The sequence below is a fragment of the Atta cephalotes genome (assembly GCF_000143395.1).
Source record: "Atta cephalotes unplaced genomic scaffold scaffold00001, whole genome shotgun sequence".
NCBI classification, from domain to species: domain Eukaryota; kingdom Metazoa; phylum Arthropoda; class Insecta; order Hymenoptera; family Formicidae; genus Atta; species Atta cephalotes.
This window is the reverse complement of record NW_012130065.1, coordinates 5,453,146-5,472,969: the sequence shown is the minus strand read 5'-3', so window position 1 is coordinate 5,472,969 and position 19,824 is coordinate 5,453,146. Positions and strand designations below refer to the sequence as shown.

At 27.1% G+C, this 19,824-nt stretch overlaps 4 protein-coding genes across 4 annotated transcripts; 2 read left to right on the top strand and 2 right to left on the bottom strand.

The window, feature by feature from the left end:
* The first annotated feature begins 6,420 nt into the window (after positions 1-6,420).
* LOC105625682 lies at positions 6,421-11,148 on the top strand. Its single transcript, XM_012207010.1, has 6 exons — positions 6,421-6,594; positions 7,114-7,511; positions 9,003-9,314; positions 9,399-9,600; positions 10,452-10,685; positions 10,795-11,148. Exons 1-6 carry the CDS (start codon positions 6,421-6,423, stop codon positions 10,873-10,875), a joined length of 1,401 nt encoding a protein of 466 aa, XP_012062400.1. The 3' UTR covers positions 10,876-11,148.
* A 1,023-nt stretch (positions 11,149-12,171) lies between these two features.
* LOC105618115 (ADP-ribosylation factor-like protein 3) lies at positions 12,172-15,266 on the bottom strand. Its single transcript, XM_012199658.1, has 5 exons — positions 15,258-15,266; positions 14,201-14,329; positions 13,925-14,056; positions 12,875-13,111; positions 12,172-12,634 (listed from the first exon to the last, which is right to left on the bottom strand). The coding sequence occupies exons 1-5, from the start codon at positions 15,264-15,266 to the stop codon at positions 12,593-12,595; spliced, it is 549 nt and encodes a 182-aa protein (XP_012055048.1). The 3' UTR covers positions 12,172-12,592.
* Positions 15,267-15,531: 265 nt separating this feature from the next.
* On the top strand, positions 15,532-17,393 carry LOC105625672 (RCC1 domain-containing protein 1). Its single transcript, XM_012206999.1, has 7 exons — positions 15,532-15,557; positions 15,898-16,140; positions 16,223-16,413; positions 16,493-16,622; positions 16,700-16,826; positions 16,904-17,078; positions 17,171-17,393. The coding sequence occupies exons 1-7, from the start codon at positions 15,532-15,534 to the stop codon at positions 17,344-17,346; spliced, it is 1,068 nt and encodes a 355-aa protein (XP_012062389.1). The 3' UTR covers positions 17,347-17,393.
* Positions 17,394-17,410: 17 nt separating this feature from the next.
* On the bottom strand, positions 17,411-19,045 carry LOC105618104. The gene is made up of 6 exons (XM_012199647.1): positions 18,931-19,045; positions 18,435-18,726; positions 18,298-18,324; positions 18,160-18,198; positions 17,861-18,051; positions 17,411-17,592 (listed from the first exon to the last, which is right to left on the bottom strand). The coding sequence occupies exons 1-6, from the start codon at positions 18,944-18,946 to the stop codon at positions 17,411-17,413; spliced, it is 747 nt and encodes a 248-aa protein (XP_012055037.1). The 5' UTR covers positions 18,947-19,045.
* Positions 19,046-19,824: the final 779 nt, after the last annotated feature.

Sequence of the window (19,824 nt, the reverse complement as noted above, 5' to 3'; positions counted from 1 at the left end):
ATATATATATAATATGTTTATATATNTATATTATTATATATATAATAAATTAAGTTAGTTATACTATATATATATATATATATATATATATATATATATATACAGTTGCGATCATTTAAAAAACACTTTTTTTTTTCTAATTGTGAATATACAAAGCTGCTGCTTCTTGAAATAGTTATTCGAATCTGTACTAACAATTTTATGCGAAGTGAAAGATATCTTTATCTCCATAATAAGAATTTTATACTCTTATTTTGATTTACCGAATTCCTTTTCATCTGAATTGTAAAACATTGAATTTCAGAAAAGAAATACATTGCACAGCTATCATTTACATATCGTGAACTGGATAAAAACTAGCAAAGCTAAGCCCGATCTCAATAACGGTAATTTTCATTACCGCATTTCTAAACGTTCATTCATTGCAATTGACACTATTGGTGGAATATCGTTGATTAGATCATTCACAGCGTTTTGCAAGGCTATAATGTCTGCATCAGATAGAAACTGTCTGCATCAGATTATCCAAAGTCTTTAATGTTAATAGACTGTATTGTATTATCAGCTGTCACGCAAGAATCTAATAAACAGTTATTATTAACAATTTTTATAATAGTAATTACTAAAAACTACATATATTGAATACAATTGTCATATTCCTAAATAAAAAATTATGAAATAGTAAGAAAATAATAAGAATTCATAAAAAATTTATAAATTCTGCAATAATCTTAGCATTAGGTAAAATATTTGCGAAGCTAATTTATCTGTTTCAATATATTATTGTTTGTACGCAAAATTTATTTGTTTGCAAAATTTTCAACGTTGAACATATTTGCAATTAGATTTATATGTTTAATTGTCAAAAGAAGAATAATTCCGTATAAAAATAAATACAGCAAAAATAAATGCAGCAAAATATTATTTGCATTTAGTTTTTAACTTACTTATTACTAGAAAATTGCGCTAATTTATTCCAGAAGATTATTAATAATTGCAGTGATTTCAAGATTAAACGCTTAGTGTGTGCCACATCATCAAACGAAAATGTTAACGCGGGCTCGAGAATGTTTTGAAATTTTTGGACACGAGAATTCATGTAAGATAATATTCCGGTTGTGATGCAGGGATCTGCATCGAGTCGAAAGCGTGCTGGCGGTGCATTGTATTACCGGCTTCTATGCTCCGAAGCCAGGGGAGTTGCTCAGGTAAGTAAGTACCGTTCGACGGGCTGCGTCTGACGCCAGTCACGCCACAACTTTCGTCGTGTCAGGTGCATGGGTTCCTGAAGAACCGTACACGCGCATAGTTCGTTCGCAGTTGAACATAGATAGTCCGCAGATTTTCCATTGGCTTTAAAGGTACGTGGAAGGAAATAAATTGCTAAAACAGATAAGATTTTCGTTATTGTGATCGGTGGTATTATTATCCCAGTTAAAAACGACCTTTCAACCGGAATCTCCAAGAACGCTTGAATCCTTAACATGAACGTTTACGTGTCTTTACGAGTTCATGAAATTAACGTGAAAGTAGATCATCCGAATGTGAGAACGTAAAATAAAGTGTTTAATTAAAATTTCGTGTTTTAGGAAAGCTTGTTAGTAATAAAAATGTGACAGTGGAATTAAAATTATTTTGTTTGTCTTAATATATCCCGTATTGTATACTTCTCATAATTATATCTTATACAGTTATATCTTACCTCACACACATTTTTAGTCAATTAATGTGTTCTTGTAACTCATATTGCATGCAATTAACATATGCTACTTCAACATGTGGCATTAAAAAAAATATTTTTTATTATTCTATATTGACAAAAATATCTTTGAATTTACAGCTATATTTTCATTACATTTGACACATTGGTTTGAAAATGGCAATGTTCTTAGCAGTACAAGAAACAGTTGCGTATTATTGACAGATGACAGAAATTAATTTTGTGCATTCCGCAAATCAATTCTCCGTAGATGTAACTTTTCGCGAGTTGCATGTAAAATTTTCCCGTCATAAATAACGGCAATTCGAGCTTCAATGATCGTATCGCCTTTCCACATTGAAAACACCATCGAACACGCTCTACTTGACTACGATTACCGTTGCTGCTGGCGCGGCCACGCGAATTTTTCAACCGGCAATTCCGCCACACGCGCGCGCGCCACGCGTGTAATTGCAATCTATGAGGGATTCGTTTGTCTTACTGATTACGTTGAAAGAGTTTACGAACTGACTAATTATATCCGCGAGATGTTAAGTAACTGTTCCGCTGCCTCGATAACTATAAGAGAAAGGACATCTCACGTGCTTGAATTTAAGCTGACACATGATAAAATAGTAGTCTGAAATACTGCAACGTAAATGCCTTTATATATCTTTATATACTTTATATATATTATTTTCTTTGTGCATTTACATTCTAGATATATACATTCTAGATACATTTTATTATTTATATATTTATTTATAAATTTAATTGCATAATAAATGAGATTCTTCCCAGACAGAGAAGAGTTATAATAAAGTATCATATCATAATGATATTATGGGACATTACTATGATGTCATTTGATACTTAAAAATAAATTTTAAGTGACTAATAGAATTATGATGATGTCGATATTATATTATTATGATTTATGTGTTTTTACTTGGGCTTCGAAAATCTGAAAAAAAATCATAAAATTAAGAATATGTAATTTAAAATGCATTCCCAATAAATGAGAATGATGGTTTGAAATAGATTCAGAATTTTAAAAGTATGTTAAAAAGTATTCGCGAACATTGAAATGAATTCTTTTCGAACTTAATGTATTTTTGTTCATTTATAGGAATTGCAGGGAACACACTTCGACGCTTTTTAATCTAAAAAAAATTCAGTTTTTAAGAGTATTGTGAATACTATTTAATTCAAAATTTTGAATAGGAAATTTCAATTTAATTAAATCTAAAAAAAGTTTTCCCAATTAAATTTTTAAATGGACCATGAATGGTATTAAAATACACATTCGGATGATTCAAATGAAGATTAAAATTTTAATCCATTTTAATCTATTCCCGTTTATTAGGTTTAAAAAATAGCTTCCATCATTAATGTCAGTCAAAATAAAAAGGATTTTTATAGTTATATAAAATTATCACAAAGAATAATCAAGAATAACGTAATTCTATATTAAAGTTTTAAAATTCAGTTAAATAATCGATAAGGTGCCAATACAAAAAGAACATATTTTAAGAGAACACATTTGAAACTAAAATTTTTAGTTACTTATATATCGCTGTCATTTACGATAATGCAACTAAGTTTCAGTGATGCCTTCGGTCTTAGTCATTCAAGGTCTTCCTTTATCGGTACAACGATAAGCAAAATACTAAGTTTTGTACTTTAGAAATAATTATATAATTTTATCGCTTATTGAAAAGTTTAACCCAATTATATATATTGATACATATAAATACAATAAACTATACATATAAATACAATAAACTAGATTCGTCTACGTATTCGTCTAGTGACAAATATGGATTAAAATGTAGTTTAGTTTTTTAGGGGACATTTTTTTAGGGGAAATAGAATTTTTTTTTAGTTTTTTTCAAAGAAGATTTTTTCAAAATCTTTATTTTTATTTAAATTTTTTATTGGACCAGTATGATAGTCGCATAAATATTTACGTTAATATCTATGTTACTAATTTTATTTATCCATATTTGTAATATACATAATTATAAATAGGTACTATTAATTTTACAAAAAATAAAATTATTAATATCTGTTTATAATTATGCACATTCAAAATGTGGATGCAAAAAAATGTAACGAACCAATAATATTCATTATGTAAAAAGATTAGTTTTTTCAAATGACAAATAATAAAATATTTACAATTTATATTATGACCAACAGGCTAGAGTATAGAATACCAATAGCTTCCTGCTATCTAATTATTCTACTTTTTACTGTCACATTAATTAAAAAATTACTAACATCTTATTAATGACAAAATTGTCTATTGCATATGTCATCAAATTATTCATTATAAAAAATTAAATCATTATATGAAGGTCATCATTATTGCAATAATTTTTACAGAACATCTTTTGATGAAGTGCTTCATAAATATGCCGCTGCAATTTTGAAAGCAGGTTGCTTCAGAAGCAACAATGTTAGCCCGTTAAATCGCTGACATCCTCTTATTGATAGTCCATTTATTATACGATAAAAAAATATGCAACTGTGGGTACAATCAAAATGATGCTTTGATTGCATTCTTTGATTGGTCAATCAAATATTTCAAAACATTTGTAATGAGAGTTTGACCGCACTGATTTTAATTTTATTAATAAGACTATTGTTTCTTTTTTTTCTTGATCCTGTGCTTTCGCGCGCAACGATATTGCAAAAATCTCACACGCGCTTTCCCTCTCGACATTCTGAGAACGAGGTGCTTCCGCGTTTCTTACTTTTATACTCGGCTTTCAAATATTACAAAATATGAAAAACAATTTATTGTTAAATAAAAGTGAAAGTTTATTGTTGATTAAATAAAAGTGATACAAGTTCTACGTTCACCTGTTTTACTTCTTCTCACGAAGGAATATATTATATTTTTTAAATATAAATTTCTATTATATTCATTGATAATATCAGATTACATATTCTATTTTCTTACATAATTCGTAAAACAATCAAATTAAATAGTAACTAATGCTATTCTTTGACGCGACTTAATTATAAATATTGAAAATTACTTATAAAAATTAATTATAAAATCTAAATTATAAAAAAGGTTAAAATAATACACTATGTATAGAAAATTAGAAAATTCTATATTTTAGAGATTATTTTCATTCAATTTGAAAAAGTATTAATGTTTAATGATAGTCTAACAGAAGTAGGCAATTCAGATAAATCTGTAATAAATTTTTTCTTGCTTCTACTTTTGAGGCCATTTAATATTTATCAATGTTTACGTTACACTATAATATTGAAATGTATTTATCAGGAAATATGACAATCGAATCGGATTTTTATTCTTTCGACCTGCCATTCACGACTTCGACGCGTTGGGGTAACGATGACTAACAGTTTGTACCGTTAGGCCGAATCGTTATTCCAGCTGGAGAATGTCAATTTCATGCGGTTTACGGTACTCAAATTGCGCGTTAGTATACACTAACGTTGCGTCAATCATTTATCGTCATTGTCTTCGTTCGTGACAGTTGCTACAATTCTGATCATCGAGGATATTCGATAATGATAAGCGACAACGTGTGTTTGTTACTGGAAACGAATTAGAATTATGTTAATATAAATTAAACAAAAGCTTAAACTTTTCTGCCTGTTTACTTAATCTAATTAATCTATTTTCTTCCATATTCATATTCTTTGATTTTTCGCTCCCTTATTTTAAAAGTGACGCAATTAAAAAAATTAATTTTCCAGAAAAAGAAGAAAACTATTTTTTGATTTGACAGAAATTATTGACAAATTAAATATTGGCAAAAAATATAATCTTAACATTAATTAATTTTTATTAATTAGATTAAATATCAATTTTGTCATTTTTATTTTCACAACTTAAAAAACCATTTTTTTAACAATAATAATTTTTAAACTTTTTTGAATTGTATCGTTTTGGCGATTTTTTATCAAGTTAAATTAGTTCATCTTTGATGATAGGATAGTATTTATTTAAGTCATTTATAATAATAATTTGAAAATTACGTTTTTTTTTAATTGTGTCACTTTGAAAGTAACGGGACAAAATAAATTTTTATAAATTATGGAAGAAAAAATGCACAAGAAATTATATCAAACTCCGCAAAATTATATTTGTATATCAAATGAACATTTAAAAATACAAATTAACTCTGATTAATAATTTTTCTTATTATACAGAACATATACAAATATGTAATTGCTTTGTATATATGTATACTTAATATACATTTTGAAGGTAAAGACATAATTGCCTATTTTAATATCTTATTCGCGTTTCTTTTTTTTTGCATGCTGACTCAACGTATTCGTCATCAGCACTTTTGTATGTCTTGCGAAAAAAAATGTGCTTAAATATAATATACTAACACTGGTAAGGCAACTAAAGAAACAACGGTATCCAAGTAGCTACGACCCGAAACATTTCCGGTATGACGCCCGCGTAAAATATCTTTGCGACAATGACCTCGCGAAAGGTTTCTCCTCCTAAAAATAACATAACCGGAATCAGGATCCGCCATTAAGGTCAACGACCATCTCAAGGATCTCTGTTTTTGATCAAGAAGCAAATGAGGCTTCGTTGTAATTGCGTGTCATTAAATCGCAGAGAAATCCAATTGCAACGTCGAATCCCCGATGATTACTCAGCAGGAATATCATCGAATAGTCGCGCTAACCAAATGTTGTGTTACAGAAACGGGAGGATGTGGTTGTCGAGGACATCGCTCTTATTAGTATTAATCGGGCTGACGAGCTCTGAAAAAAATAATGAGGACGATGCATCTAACATTTTCATCGAGGAAGCTAAAAACCTCTTTTCCCAGCAGTCGCTTGAGGACATGGCCCAAAAGTTTGCGCATTCAGATGCCGGCAAGCAAGTAAGATGAAAATTCATATATTCTTTAAAAAAATATACTAAGAAAAAGATATTTAAAAATTTATTTATGAAAAATATATTTATTTTACTGAAATAAATCTTTATTTAAATATGACAAAATAAAATTTTATTTCATCTAGTAAATAAGCCATTTATTTTATACTTTTGCAATTAATGAGATATATTTCACAGATATGTATGTTTTGTCATTACAATCCAATTTTTTCGCAACTGTAAATATCGTATAAAAATCGAAAAAAACATTTTTTTCAGTAATACTTTGACATTTTTTTTCTCTCAGTATATCTAATATTAATCAATTTCAATTTTTTTAATTTCTTTAACATTCATCATTTCTTCTTGATATCTTCTTTATTATATCTTAATATAAAAATTTGTTATAAATATTCAAAAGAATAAGAAGAACACTAATTGTGCTTAAAATTTTATTTTTAATTTGTTTTAATGTCTACGAAATGATTGTTTAAAAATTTAAATATAAAGTATGAGAAATTAACAGGTCCGCGACATGATGTTCGAAAAAAGATCCGACACTGCGGACGGAATCAGCCAGATCATTTCCGGGCTCAGTAGTTTGATGTCAGGTGGAGAAAATAATCACTTATCAATGATGGGTTCATTTCTGGACCTTTTGACTGCTGGTTCGAAGAGATCGGCAAGAGATATGGAACATAAAGAGGAATCCGGCATAGACTGGGGCAACATAATCAGCATGGGCAGCATGTTCTTGCAACAAAATGCGAACAACGACGTAACATTGGGTCTCTTACCAATGCTTTTAGATTCCTTGGGTCATGGAATGAAAGACAACGATGCCGGGAATAAAGATCACTCGGGACATTCCTGGTTCTTACCGCCGATATTGGAGAACATTCACATCATGTGGGAGCACTTCAGGTAGAAATCTATTCCATAAAAACTATTCCATAAAAACGCAATGAATATTCTATGTTAATTCTATTGAAATAAATTAAAGCAATTAAAATTAAATATATTTCACTTAAAAATATACTTTAAAATACTTTACGAGAAGTCCTTGTTTTAATTAAAAATTTTATATTATACGAGAATGCTCAAAATTGGAAAAGTTATTTTATAAATAAATTAGTTTATTGTTACAAACTAATTTATTGTTACAAATTTCTGATTCTAAAAAGTAACATGTTACAGCTACAATTAGTATTAATACGAGTCATTATTTTTCTACTTCTTCAATAATTTCTTAGATTGCTATTTTAAATATAAGAAACTTATACATATTTTTAGCATTAAACTAAATTATTTTATATATTATACTAAATCTTTTATTATACATTATACATATATTATTTATACACTATATATTATTTATAATAAATTTATATATATATATATATATATATATATATATCTGAAAATTATAGGACACAAAATTATAGGACAAATTATAAGATACATTCACTGCATCCTAACTTAATATAGACATTTACAAAATGTAATGATCAGGGATAAAGATACACTTACTAACAAAAGTTATGAAACAAAATATAAAGTTTATTTATTTTGTTTAGTTTAAAGGAGTCATTTTCATATTGATTCTAGCGTTGTAAAAGTACGTTTAAAAAAAATATTTACAATTACTTAACGTATAAAATGATTTCTTTTATTTTTAACATATGTATCTCAGGAAATAAAAATATATGAAAATTCTTGAAAAACATGGTTATCGATTACATTCTTATAACATTTATTTTATATTGAGCAAGATTGATAATTAATACTGCGATCGAGAACGAATTTTAATTTTTATCTTATTTAATATTTTCACTGATATTTTTATTTTTGTTTATTGATAATGATCCAACAGGAATCGAAATGTTTGATTTTGTTTTGTTTGTTACTCGGCTTAAAATTAAAGTTTTATATTTTAATTAGATGACATATTTATTTATTAATGATTTAAAATTTTAGTTTATAACGATTAATCTTAGGCCCTTTGTCTTTCTGTTTCTTAAAAAACATTTCGTTTTTAAAATTTTTATTAATAAGTGTACTTCAATCACATCACAATTAATAATCACTGATTGTTTGTTAAACATTTCATTTGGTCAGTCTATACAATGACGAATAAATTTAATATAAAATAATCATAAAAATAATTATTAAATTATTTAGTTACTATAGTTACAAAAAATATAACTAAATTAAAGAGGAACAAAATTAAATTACAATAGAAAAAAGTAACTCTAATTTTGTTACACGTAACATTGAATTATTTTCTAACTCTGATAAATTTAATATATTTAAAATAAAGAGAATTAGAAAATATTAAGAATAATTTAATATTTTAAAATAAATTTTATCGATATCTCGCTTTTTACTGTAATTAAGAATTTCTTTGTATTTTAGTAATTCGGAACTCGGGCAAACATTATGGAAGAACAGCGGTCTGTCGACGATAATTGCTCAAATGAGGGATGAAAAAGGTGACATCCTATGGGAGAAAATCCTAGACAGTTTTGAGAGTCCTACTATACGTCGAAGGTGGATCAAGTCGCTCACGAATTTTGTAGCTGAATGGATCTCTCACATTTCCGAACCAATAAATCAGCAACGCTATCTTACGACCGCGCAATTCGTCGGTAATAGCTTTCTAAAATCTCAGGGATTCCCAAAAACAATGATGTTCGATGCTTCAAAACCAGTGGAGAGTTTCTCCAGGTTAATATGAAAATATTTAATTAATTAAGTTCTCTCTATTTTTTGTGAATATATCTAAAAGTCAATATAAAATTTTTCGCTTAGATTGATAAACGGATTGACGAAGAGATACCTGAACATAAAGTTCGACAGCTCACAGTATGTAAGACCGGCAGTAGCATATTTTCAGGAATTAGTAAGCTTGGCTTCCGAGAAAGGATTCATTATGTCCCGAATAAATGCACGAGAGCTAAGCAACAAACTAAGCGACATTATCAACAATGATATCATCGGTCCTGTTCTCAAGGTAAACACTTTTCTTGCAATTATATAGTTAACAATATCTTTTTTACAATAAATTATTACATAAACAGGTAATCTTATTTTTAATTTTTCATAGTTTTGTTGCTAAAGATTAAAAATCGATTTAATTAAAATTTGATGCTTTTTATAACTTAATTAAAAACCGTTGAAATTTTCAAGATTTAATATGTTTAAAATGTTTAGTACACAACAGAATTTCTTAAAATTACAATACAATAATACAAAGAAAATAGAAATTCCGTTTATTTGCAATCCGCTTATACGAACTTTATCTCAGTTAATATCCGAATTTACATAATTGGGTTAATAAGTAGGATAATAGAAGCTCGGAACTCAACTATTTTTAACTTCAATTTTTTTGAACATCAACTTCTATTATCGGAATTAATAAATACTGAAGAAAAAAATTAACGAACCTTTATTATCCAAATATCGAAACTATTTTATTTTTCCCGAGATTTTTGGGAAAAAATCAACTAAACTAAACACAAAGTTGTATTGTCTATAAGATCAGAATCTAAAAAGTTGTAATTTTCATATTCATATAATTCGTATTACATTTCAATTTGTTAATTAAAGCTACCCTGTTGAATGAAAATAAAAATCAGAGCGTAAGTCGAATATAATAGGAGAGTACAGAAGTAAACGAAAGAAGGCGAAAACATGTAAAACATTGAAACAATGAAATGTAAAAGAAATATTTGCGCTTCTTTTATATTTTGATGTTTCAATTATCCGATTGACACTCTGATTTTTATTTTCATCAGGGTGTTAATTAAATTTTTACTTATGTTTTATATTTTAAATATCAATATATTATTTATTTATTTCTAGTCGTATCGAGCGTTCAAATGGGCGACGAAGGTGCCGCAATGTGCTAGTCAAATCTTATGTACCATAAATGAGAAGAGCCAGCAACGAGAGGACAGCAGTAACGAAGTATTTACACGCATACGTAGCGCATTGTTGAGGGTAGCAAGTTTCCCCGCAGCCTGGGCAGTCAGTAATAAATTAGGTATTAATTTCTGGTCTCTCTACGGAGCCATTATGGAGCAAGACGGATGCATCGTGAGTAAACTATAATCCTCTCTATAATTCAGTTAACAGAAAGAAAATACATTTTAATTTACACTTTAAAGTAAAGAAAAACTATTTTCTTATTTTTCTTTGCTTTTAGAATAAATATCCAGCAGATTGCATTGCTTTCCACGAAGAGGAGATCAGAGTGACCACGGAAAACATTCATAGCGAATTATGAGTTTAGCTCGTTAGCAACCTGTGAAAGATATTGCTAAGTCGCCTCAAAATTAGAAATACGTGTCGCGAAATCGTGTGTTCTTATTTATTTTATCGTATCTATTGCACAAAATAAAATACGCTTAACGAAATTATGTTAAATGTGGCGGAGACTTGATAGAAGGGACTATCAATGAATATCTCTTCAATATACAATGTTTGTATGTACAAACAAAAAACTAAAATATCAATTTTTAATATTTTATGTTAATATAACGTAACCAGAAACAAAAAACACTTAGAAGATGTGAAGATATTTAGAAAATGTTAACTGATGAATGCCTAAATGTCTATGTGGTTCAAATATTTAAAAAATTTTTATAATATTTATGAATAAGTATTTGAGAAAGTTCTCAAAAAGCATATGATGTATGCAAAAAGCTTCCAATTTTTTTTGGCTGTTTTAATAGATAAGAATCACGTTTTAAAAATAATACGCTAAATATAATATTTCTCTTAATGACATCAAAAACTGAAAACAATACTTTTTAATGACAGTTTTAATTATATTACTTATTTTCTTTTTTTAAGAAAAAAAAATAGTATCATAATTTTATTATCATCATGCGCAAGTATCATTTTTCATGTTAATGCTTCAATTGTTGCAAATGGCAAAGATCTCATTCGTGTGATTGGGATGATGATATCATGTGATATTTTTGTCTTAAAGAATAAATGATTAAGAATATTAAAATCATCATTTGTATAAAAATACAAAAATGAATCATTTCTCTGATTCATATTTTAAATGTCGGATGTAATTACGTCACCAATATAATAAATCTTTTTTATCATAGGATAAAAAAATTAAACTTATTGAATATCAAAATTTATTTTCATGTTTAAATGTCATTAAGAAAAAAAATTTTATAAAAACAAGTTATTAAAAGCTGATCATTCTGAATATGAAACTTTAAAATGGATTCAATAGCCGCAAAAATAATATCGTGCGAAAATAATATCGTATCATAAATACACCAGAATGATACAGATTTTTATCACCTCTAACAAAGAGCTGCTGAATCGACAACATTATTCAAATTATATTTTTTTTTAATTACTTATATATAGTATATATTCGTTATTTAGATGAAAGTATAAGTTATGGATATTTTGTGCATATCGTAAATTATACTTTAGCCGTCTCCGCAACTTTTCTTTGCGAGTGAAATAATGCATGGTGCTCAAATCTCTATATACATATAAGTATAAATATTGTATTAATAATTGTATCTATATGAATTATACATATCGTGTCTTTCCTCTTGTTACATCTCTTTATTTTTTTATTTCTCACTAGATAAATCTATAAAAATTCCAATCTATATTTAAAACAGCAAGAAGGCACATTTAAGTAGAATTTGCCGTATATATTTTATGGACTCGCAATTACTCTCTTTTCTGCGAAAAATAGAACTTCTCGAGTCCAAAATGGACGGAAGTCTGACAATTGGATATATTCGATATGACGACGGATTTGTAGAACCCGTTCGATATACGTACATTCATACCAAATCTACATAACAATGTTCTAAATAATTTTTTGTAAATAGTAGTTAAAAGATAAATAAAGATCATGTGTAAAATGTACAATGGAGATGGTGTAAGCCTTGTTCTTTTCGTGCGCCCTAATGAGGCATAAACGTCAATTATGTCTCTCAATTTCCATGGTGTGTTTATTATTTCCTTTTAATGTTCTTGCATGCCCACTCTAAACCTTCCTAAAAATAGGGACAAATTTAATTCTAAACTTAATTTTAAAATGCAAATAATATAATTCTATAAAATTATATATTGATGTGAATTTAAATTTTTATGTCTAAGATTTTTATTTTTAAACAGTTTATATATTGTCCAATATATTGAAATATAAAAAGTAATTAATGGTAAAATGAAAATTCTATATATAATTAATGTATCACATTTCAAAATTTAAAAGCCAAAAAATATTTGCTACACACTTTCACGCCTTTGCCTTCAATAGCGATGCACGACTGTATTTGCCAATCACGATCCTTGATATTGTGTAAACCGAGTCCCTCGGCTATTTCAGCTGCTGTTACGGCGTGTCCCAAGTCTTGTTTATTCGCGTATACTAACAATGGCACTCCGCGTAATTTTTCTTCCAATAGAAGTTCTGATAATTCTTGTCCCGTTTCCTCCAATCTTTTGATATCCGCACTATCAACAACGTAAATCTATAATCAACATTACAAAATTTTAATTTAATTTTTATCTAGAAAGAAAGATACAAGATTAAAATATTTGCATAAATTTTAAGATTATTTTTAAATAAAAACAGAACGCGATAGACGCTTGAATAATCACAATTAATTTATAATATTTATTAAATAAAATCGATTTATTAAGAAAGAAATCCAATATTTATTTAAATTAAATCGCTATAATTATTTATAGAATTTTACAATATTTGAGAGAACACATAATTCTTAATAAATATGCATATTATTTGAAATATATATATATTTAAAATATATATACATAAAACTCCATTTATCTACATTCCATTTATACAAACAAGTTTATATTCAGTTTTAAATTACGAATAATAATTATGAATTTATATAGCTGAACTCTTATTATCCGAACTATAAAAACTTAAGTTTCCTAAACGTTCCTATTATTGAAAAAATTAATAAATATTGATAAAAGAAAGAGCTAATAAGCTTCTATGCAAACTATTCGACTATTGGAACTATCTTGTCTCCTGTCATTTTTAGCTAAGGGAATTTTTCTATTATTATTTCGATTATTAAAACAATAAAACTTCAGTAAAAAAAAACATAAATTATTCCTCTTTTATATATTTTGTTATCTTTTCTATATTAAATTTTATATAATAAATTAATTTATTATATTTCATTAGTCATAAAATGTTACATAAAAACTGTATTATTAAATAATGATAAAAAATATAATAATTTTTATATTAAAATTTAAAAATTATATTTTTTAAAAATTAAAGAAATTAATAAATAATAAAGACTTACAAGTACATCCGTATTCTCGAAATAATTTCGCCAATATGGTCGAATTTTTCGAGCTCCACCAATATCCCAAACATTTAATTTAAAACCTTCGCTCTGAACACTTTTTATATTAAAACCTTGTGTTGGAGTTACCTTAAAAAAATCAATTTATTGATACAATACATTTGTCATATTATATATTTTACAAATATACTTTATATCAATTTTTACTACACTGTCTATAAATTAATTAATTTAAATTAATTAATTTTGGAAATTAAAAAGAAATTAGTTTACTTGGGTAATATCTTCGCTTGCCAAAGATTTTAAAATAGTCGTCTTTCCAGCATTGTCCAGACCCAGTAGTAATAATCGTAGCTCTTTATCAGGATTCGATCGTAATTTCCGTAAAATGGCAAGCAGACCCTAACATTTTATCAATGATTATGATTTGCAATGAATTTGTATTGTGAAAAAATTGAAATAGTTTTGCAATTTAAATGGTAGCAAATACTTTATTTTTCAATATATCAATAATTAGATTATCTAGTAAATTAATGAATAAAGAAGAAAAAATTTTCTTCATTATAATTATTTTTAAAAAATTACTAATTACTACTATTTACTATTAACTACTATTTACTATTAATCTATTATATTACAAATTACAATTACACTTATTATAAATATAATAATTATATTATTACAATAATATTACAATTAATAATAATTAATAATTTTATTATATAATTATTTATTATATTACAATAAAATGTAATTTTAGTAAAAATTTAGAAGTTTTAATTTGAAATTTATTTCAGAAACTAAATAACTTTGTTTTTTTTATCAAATTATTCAAGTTTATAATTTATATTATTTTGTTTATAATTTATTTTATTTTGTTATTGCAATTATTAATAGAAATTAATGACTTTGCAAAAACTTGCAATTACATCGTGTATATGTCAATAATTTGTAATTGATTATATTGAATATTGTATATGAAAAGTTAAATAGCTATAGAAATATTTTGAATTTCGTTCGCAAATAGAATGTATAATTTTAAGAAGATAATTCCCTTCTCCTAGTCAAATGTATGCAAGTTATGATGACGAGGATATAGCCAGCCCGCATTCGCAACGTCATCTCGAGTGTATATACGGAGAGAGGAACATAGTGCACAGAAAGTGAATTTTTGTATACAATAAAAACTGATTAAAAACTATTTACTTTATTTAATGAGATGTTTTACAATTCTTAATTTTTTATGTAGAACTTGTTAATAGAAACTTAAAGCGTGTAATATAAACTTAATATACTGCAATAAAATTTTCGCAGGTTATGTTTCGATTACTTCATGCATTTAAAAGTGTATCGGGTGATGGCGGGGAAAAAAAAGAGTGCATAATATTGTGCATTTGCATTTAATTCACGTGATTTTTACCATCTTCTTGATGATATATATTTCAGGTTCTAGGACGAAGATGCGTTAACGATCTACTGCGTTATTTCGGCGATTTCCATTACGTTATATGAAAATGTTGTGTTGGTTTCCTGGTATCCAAGGAAAATGGTGACATCTGCATATGACTGATGTTATGAGCTGATCAGCGCACTGATACCGTTAGATGAGAAACTACAGTTCGGTTACCACGTGCGCTGATATCTTTTCGTATTGCTTCTGTGAACGACAGTAGATAAATAAATACATTTCTGTTTTATCTACATATTTTATTTAAATAATTTAATTTTTTTTTTCTATGAAAAATATCTTCATTTTTTAAATCATGCCTCAATAATGAGATCACTTATTATTGAAATATCAAATATAATTTAGATAATTTTATGAATCATTTAAATTTAACAGAATAATTATGGAATTCTCGTAATAATAAAAAAAAACTGTTAATAAAGTATTTATAATAATGAAATAATGGAAATAATTAAATTACTCTTATAGTTATATTACTCTATTGTATTTTTATTATTTACAGAGACATGCCGGTATATTATACTGGCTTAAATGCCAGTCCACTCTTTTCCAATCAGGATGGGATTATCACATCAATATTGCATTTGACTCAGATTCCATTTCCTGAAATCACAGACATTGAGATTGGTTGGAATTATTTTCTTCTGTGGCAAAATACGAAATTATATATCACTGGTAAAATTAGTGAAGAAGATGAAAAAAACAGGCCACGTTTAATGCAAATTCCAGAAGAATCATCAGGAAGGCAATAGACAAAATACGATATTTTTTTCTTTACTAAAAATTTTATTTTATTTTTTACCTTATTAAAATATGACTTCTTTTAGTTGTAAATTGGCTATTCCTGGTAGGGATAGTGTAGTTGTTTTGTCCACACGCAATGAAATCTGGAAATATAAAATATATGATGATACTTGGCAAAAAGTAACACCTTTTATTCCTAACAATGACAACATACAAGTTGAATACGTTATTAAACTATCACAAGCAGGGTGTACAGTAATTTTAACCAATTTAGGTGTGCAATAAAAAATTCTCAGCTTAAGCATTACACTGTTATTAAATATAATTTTACAAAAAATATTTTATTTTCTAAGGACGCGTATTTAATGCTCCACTTTTGGTTGAGATACCAAAGAGAATCAAATTTGTTGATCTTGCCTGTGGTTTTGATCATACTATTTTACTAGCAGAGAATGGCGATGTATACTCAATGGGGATGGGAATGTATGTAATATTAGAGAAACACGAAATTATTCTTAGGAAATTTTTATGTCGTATAATTATTATAATTTACATGATAGACGTGGCCAATTAGGGCACAACGAGTTAGAAAATTGTGATAATCCAAAGCTTATTGAAGCTCTAGCAGGTCTCAAAGTAGTACAAATATCAGCAGGTGGTTGGCATACCGCCGTAGTCACTGACCAGGTCAGTACATAAAAATTAGTAAATTAGTAAATTACATCTATCATTATATGATTTGTAAATGAAACTTAACATAACAGGGTGATCTTTATACTTGGGGATGGAATTCAAATGGAGAATTAGGAATTGAAAATAAAGACAAAAAAGTTTTCGCCGTTCCAACTTTAGTAGATTTTAAAAATGACAGAGAAGAGAATATAGAAATCAATGTTAAAAAAGTCGAGTGTGGAAATTCATTTACTATATGCTTAACAGGTAAAATGAATCTTCTTTTCATAGATTCAGTAGTCTTAATAAAAAAATAAACATTATATTTTATAGAAGAAAAATAATCTTCGTTTTTTCAGATGATGGCTTTTTTTGGGGCTGCGGCACTAATAAGTACGGTCAACTAGGAAAACTTCAACGAAATTTGGAAAATCCATATAATTTTGTCAAATTGGACATTTATTTTTCACTAAATTCTGAAACAGTGAAAAAATTCAAGTGTCATGAATGGGGCACGGCGATAATCACAGAATAACATTGTACTTTAAATTGTTAGACGAAATAATATATTCTTCAATCTTATATTCATATTTATTATATTACATACTCCTTGTATGCATTTCGAAGATCTGTATCGCTTCGTTCGCTTCTATCAATGGTAGAATAAATCGACAATTATTAGCTAATATTTCTTCTTCATTTAATGAAGGCGGTGGTGTTGGAGGAATCTTGAAATCTTCGATCATTTGATCTTTTCTCATGTCATCAGTTATTTTATTTTCTGAAAACAAAAAAATTATTAATTTTCAATTATCACTGTGGACAAATCATTACATGACCATATGATAAAATAAAAAATAAATACATTCTTATAATTATAATAAAGTATAAAATAGATAGAGACAATATAGATACGATTATATAAACATTATATAAACATTATATAAACATTAATAGAGATAAATATAGTACTGCATTATATTGAATACATGTATGAATAATTAAATCTATAATTATTTTATTATACTATTTCTATTTTAATTTTGTACCATTGTTAATTATTGATTCACGAGCAACCTCTTCTAATCGTTCACGAAGCTGTATGTCAAATGATTTTCCAGAAAGCGCAAGTTTAATTTGACGTTGTATTTGATAAGCATGGGGCATAAGAAACATTTGCATCTGTATTGGTTTTACAAAAGCTGCATATATAAGGGCATATCGTAATTCATTAGCATACCTGTTTAAAAAAATAAGATGCGACGATAACTCTTATATTATGCATATTATTTTTCTTCGAAATGTTAAAAAATATTCAAAATAATATATCGTATGTTTTTATACGTACATGTTGTATGTCGCTTCAACAATTACATCCAGAATGTCGCTTGGATTCATTAAATTAGAAGATTGAACTGTGTTTTCATTTGTGATTGTATCTGTTCGCGAATTCTCTGTAGTTAACATAGTCTTGAAGTTTTTCGGCAATTCCTCTTCCAGATTGTTTGTAACACTGAAATAAGAATCTTTATTTGATGTAGTTTTAAAAAACCATACGCATAATAAAATAATGTAATGTTGTGTGACTCACAGTAATAATAAATTATGCTTTCTTCGATTTACCTATTTCCATTATTATGATTTTTCAAGTCTTTTCCAACAAAAATAAGTTTGTTTTCTTGGAAAGCATATTCATCTTCTGCCATTAATTCCTTTTCTGATGATTTATTTGTACTTAAATATTCCGTTTTGTCGGTAGACCAATCAGAAGTAGAATTTTGTGCCATAATTTCAGAATATGCATCCATGAGTAACTCCCAATGCGGCAATGGATCGCCATCAGATAATTTTTTAGCAACATAGAGAAATAATATTCTCATTTCCTTAAAAAAATTTTCGCGAAGTAGTTGTTTATCTGTAAAAATATTCTGTGTCTCTAAAAGATATAATTTCACTAATTATTATTATGCCATTGTATCGAAATTCTGTTATTTAATTATATAGGTTCAAATACACTAAAATCTTCATTTTAATTTATGTTTATGTAAGAATATTATATCTCTTTCTAAATATTCTCTCTGTAAAAAATATTTTATTTGACATGAATTGATAAAATCACCTCGAATTAATTTCATTTCGCCAGCCAACCAGCTAATTAATATACTTCTATAATGATCATCTAGGCAATTTTTGTAACGTAAAACTTGAAGAGCTACTATATCCAAAAACCAGAAAGCAGCTTTGTTAATTTCGTAATTTTTAACTCCTAAAAGATCGCCTAGCAATCTGTACAGATTAAATATTCAATATCTCACAATTTCAGATTTTATAAAATTTAAATAATTTTTGTATCTAAAATTTTACCGACTCGATAACACATCGAGGTTCATCCGTTTCAAGCTTCACTGTCTTCTTAACGAGACTATTAAAAGTGCTCGGAAGAGTCGGCATATATATAATTTTTTCGAATATCTGTATTTTTTTCAATAAATATCGAATGGAAAAACAAAATTATTATAGTAACATTGTCATTAATAATTAAAATGTTCAATACGTATAAATTAAAAATAATTACAGATCAGTTACATATTAAAATTAGCAATTTAAATTTGTTCATATATTAATTTTAAGAAGTTAATAAGACATTATTTAAATCCATTATTTATTAAAATTAAACATTTAAAAGTAATATTAATTATTAAAAGTATTATATATTAACCAACCTCATTCTCCTTGTGAACGAATTCATTGTGTTCTCCTTCGAATTCTGAATTATTTTCAGAATCTAATATATCGGACGATTTCATGTATTATGAATTGAAAGCAAAATATTACGCGTCATATAAAGTTATTTGCATCAGATATTCACACTTGTGCGCTCACGCGATATGAATGTAATCGCAAAATCCAACAGAGAATTGCCTGTCGCCGACGATGTGTCGTACATCGGGTGAGAATAAAAAAATCACATTTGTTTTGTTTTTACTCATTGGTTTTATTAATTTTTTTTCCA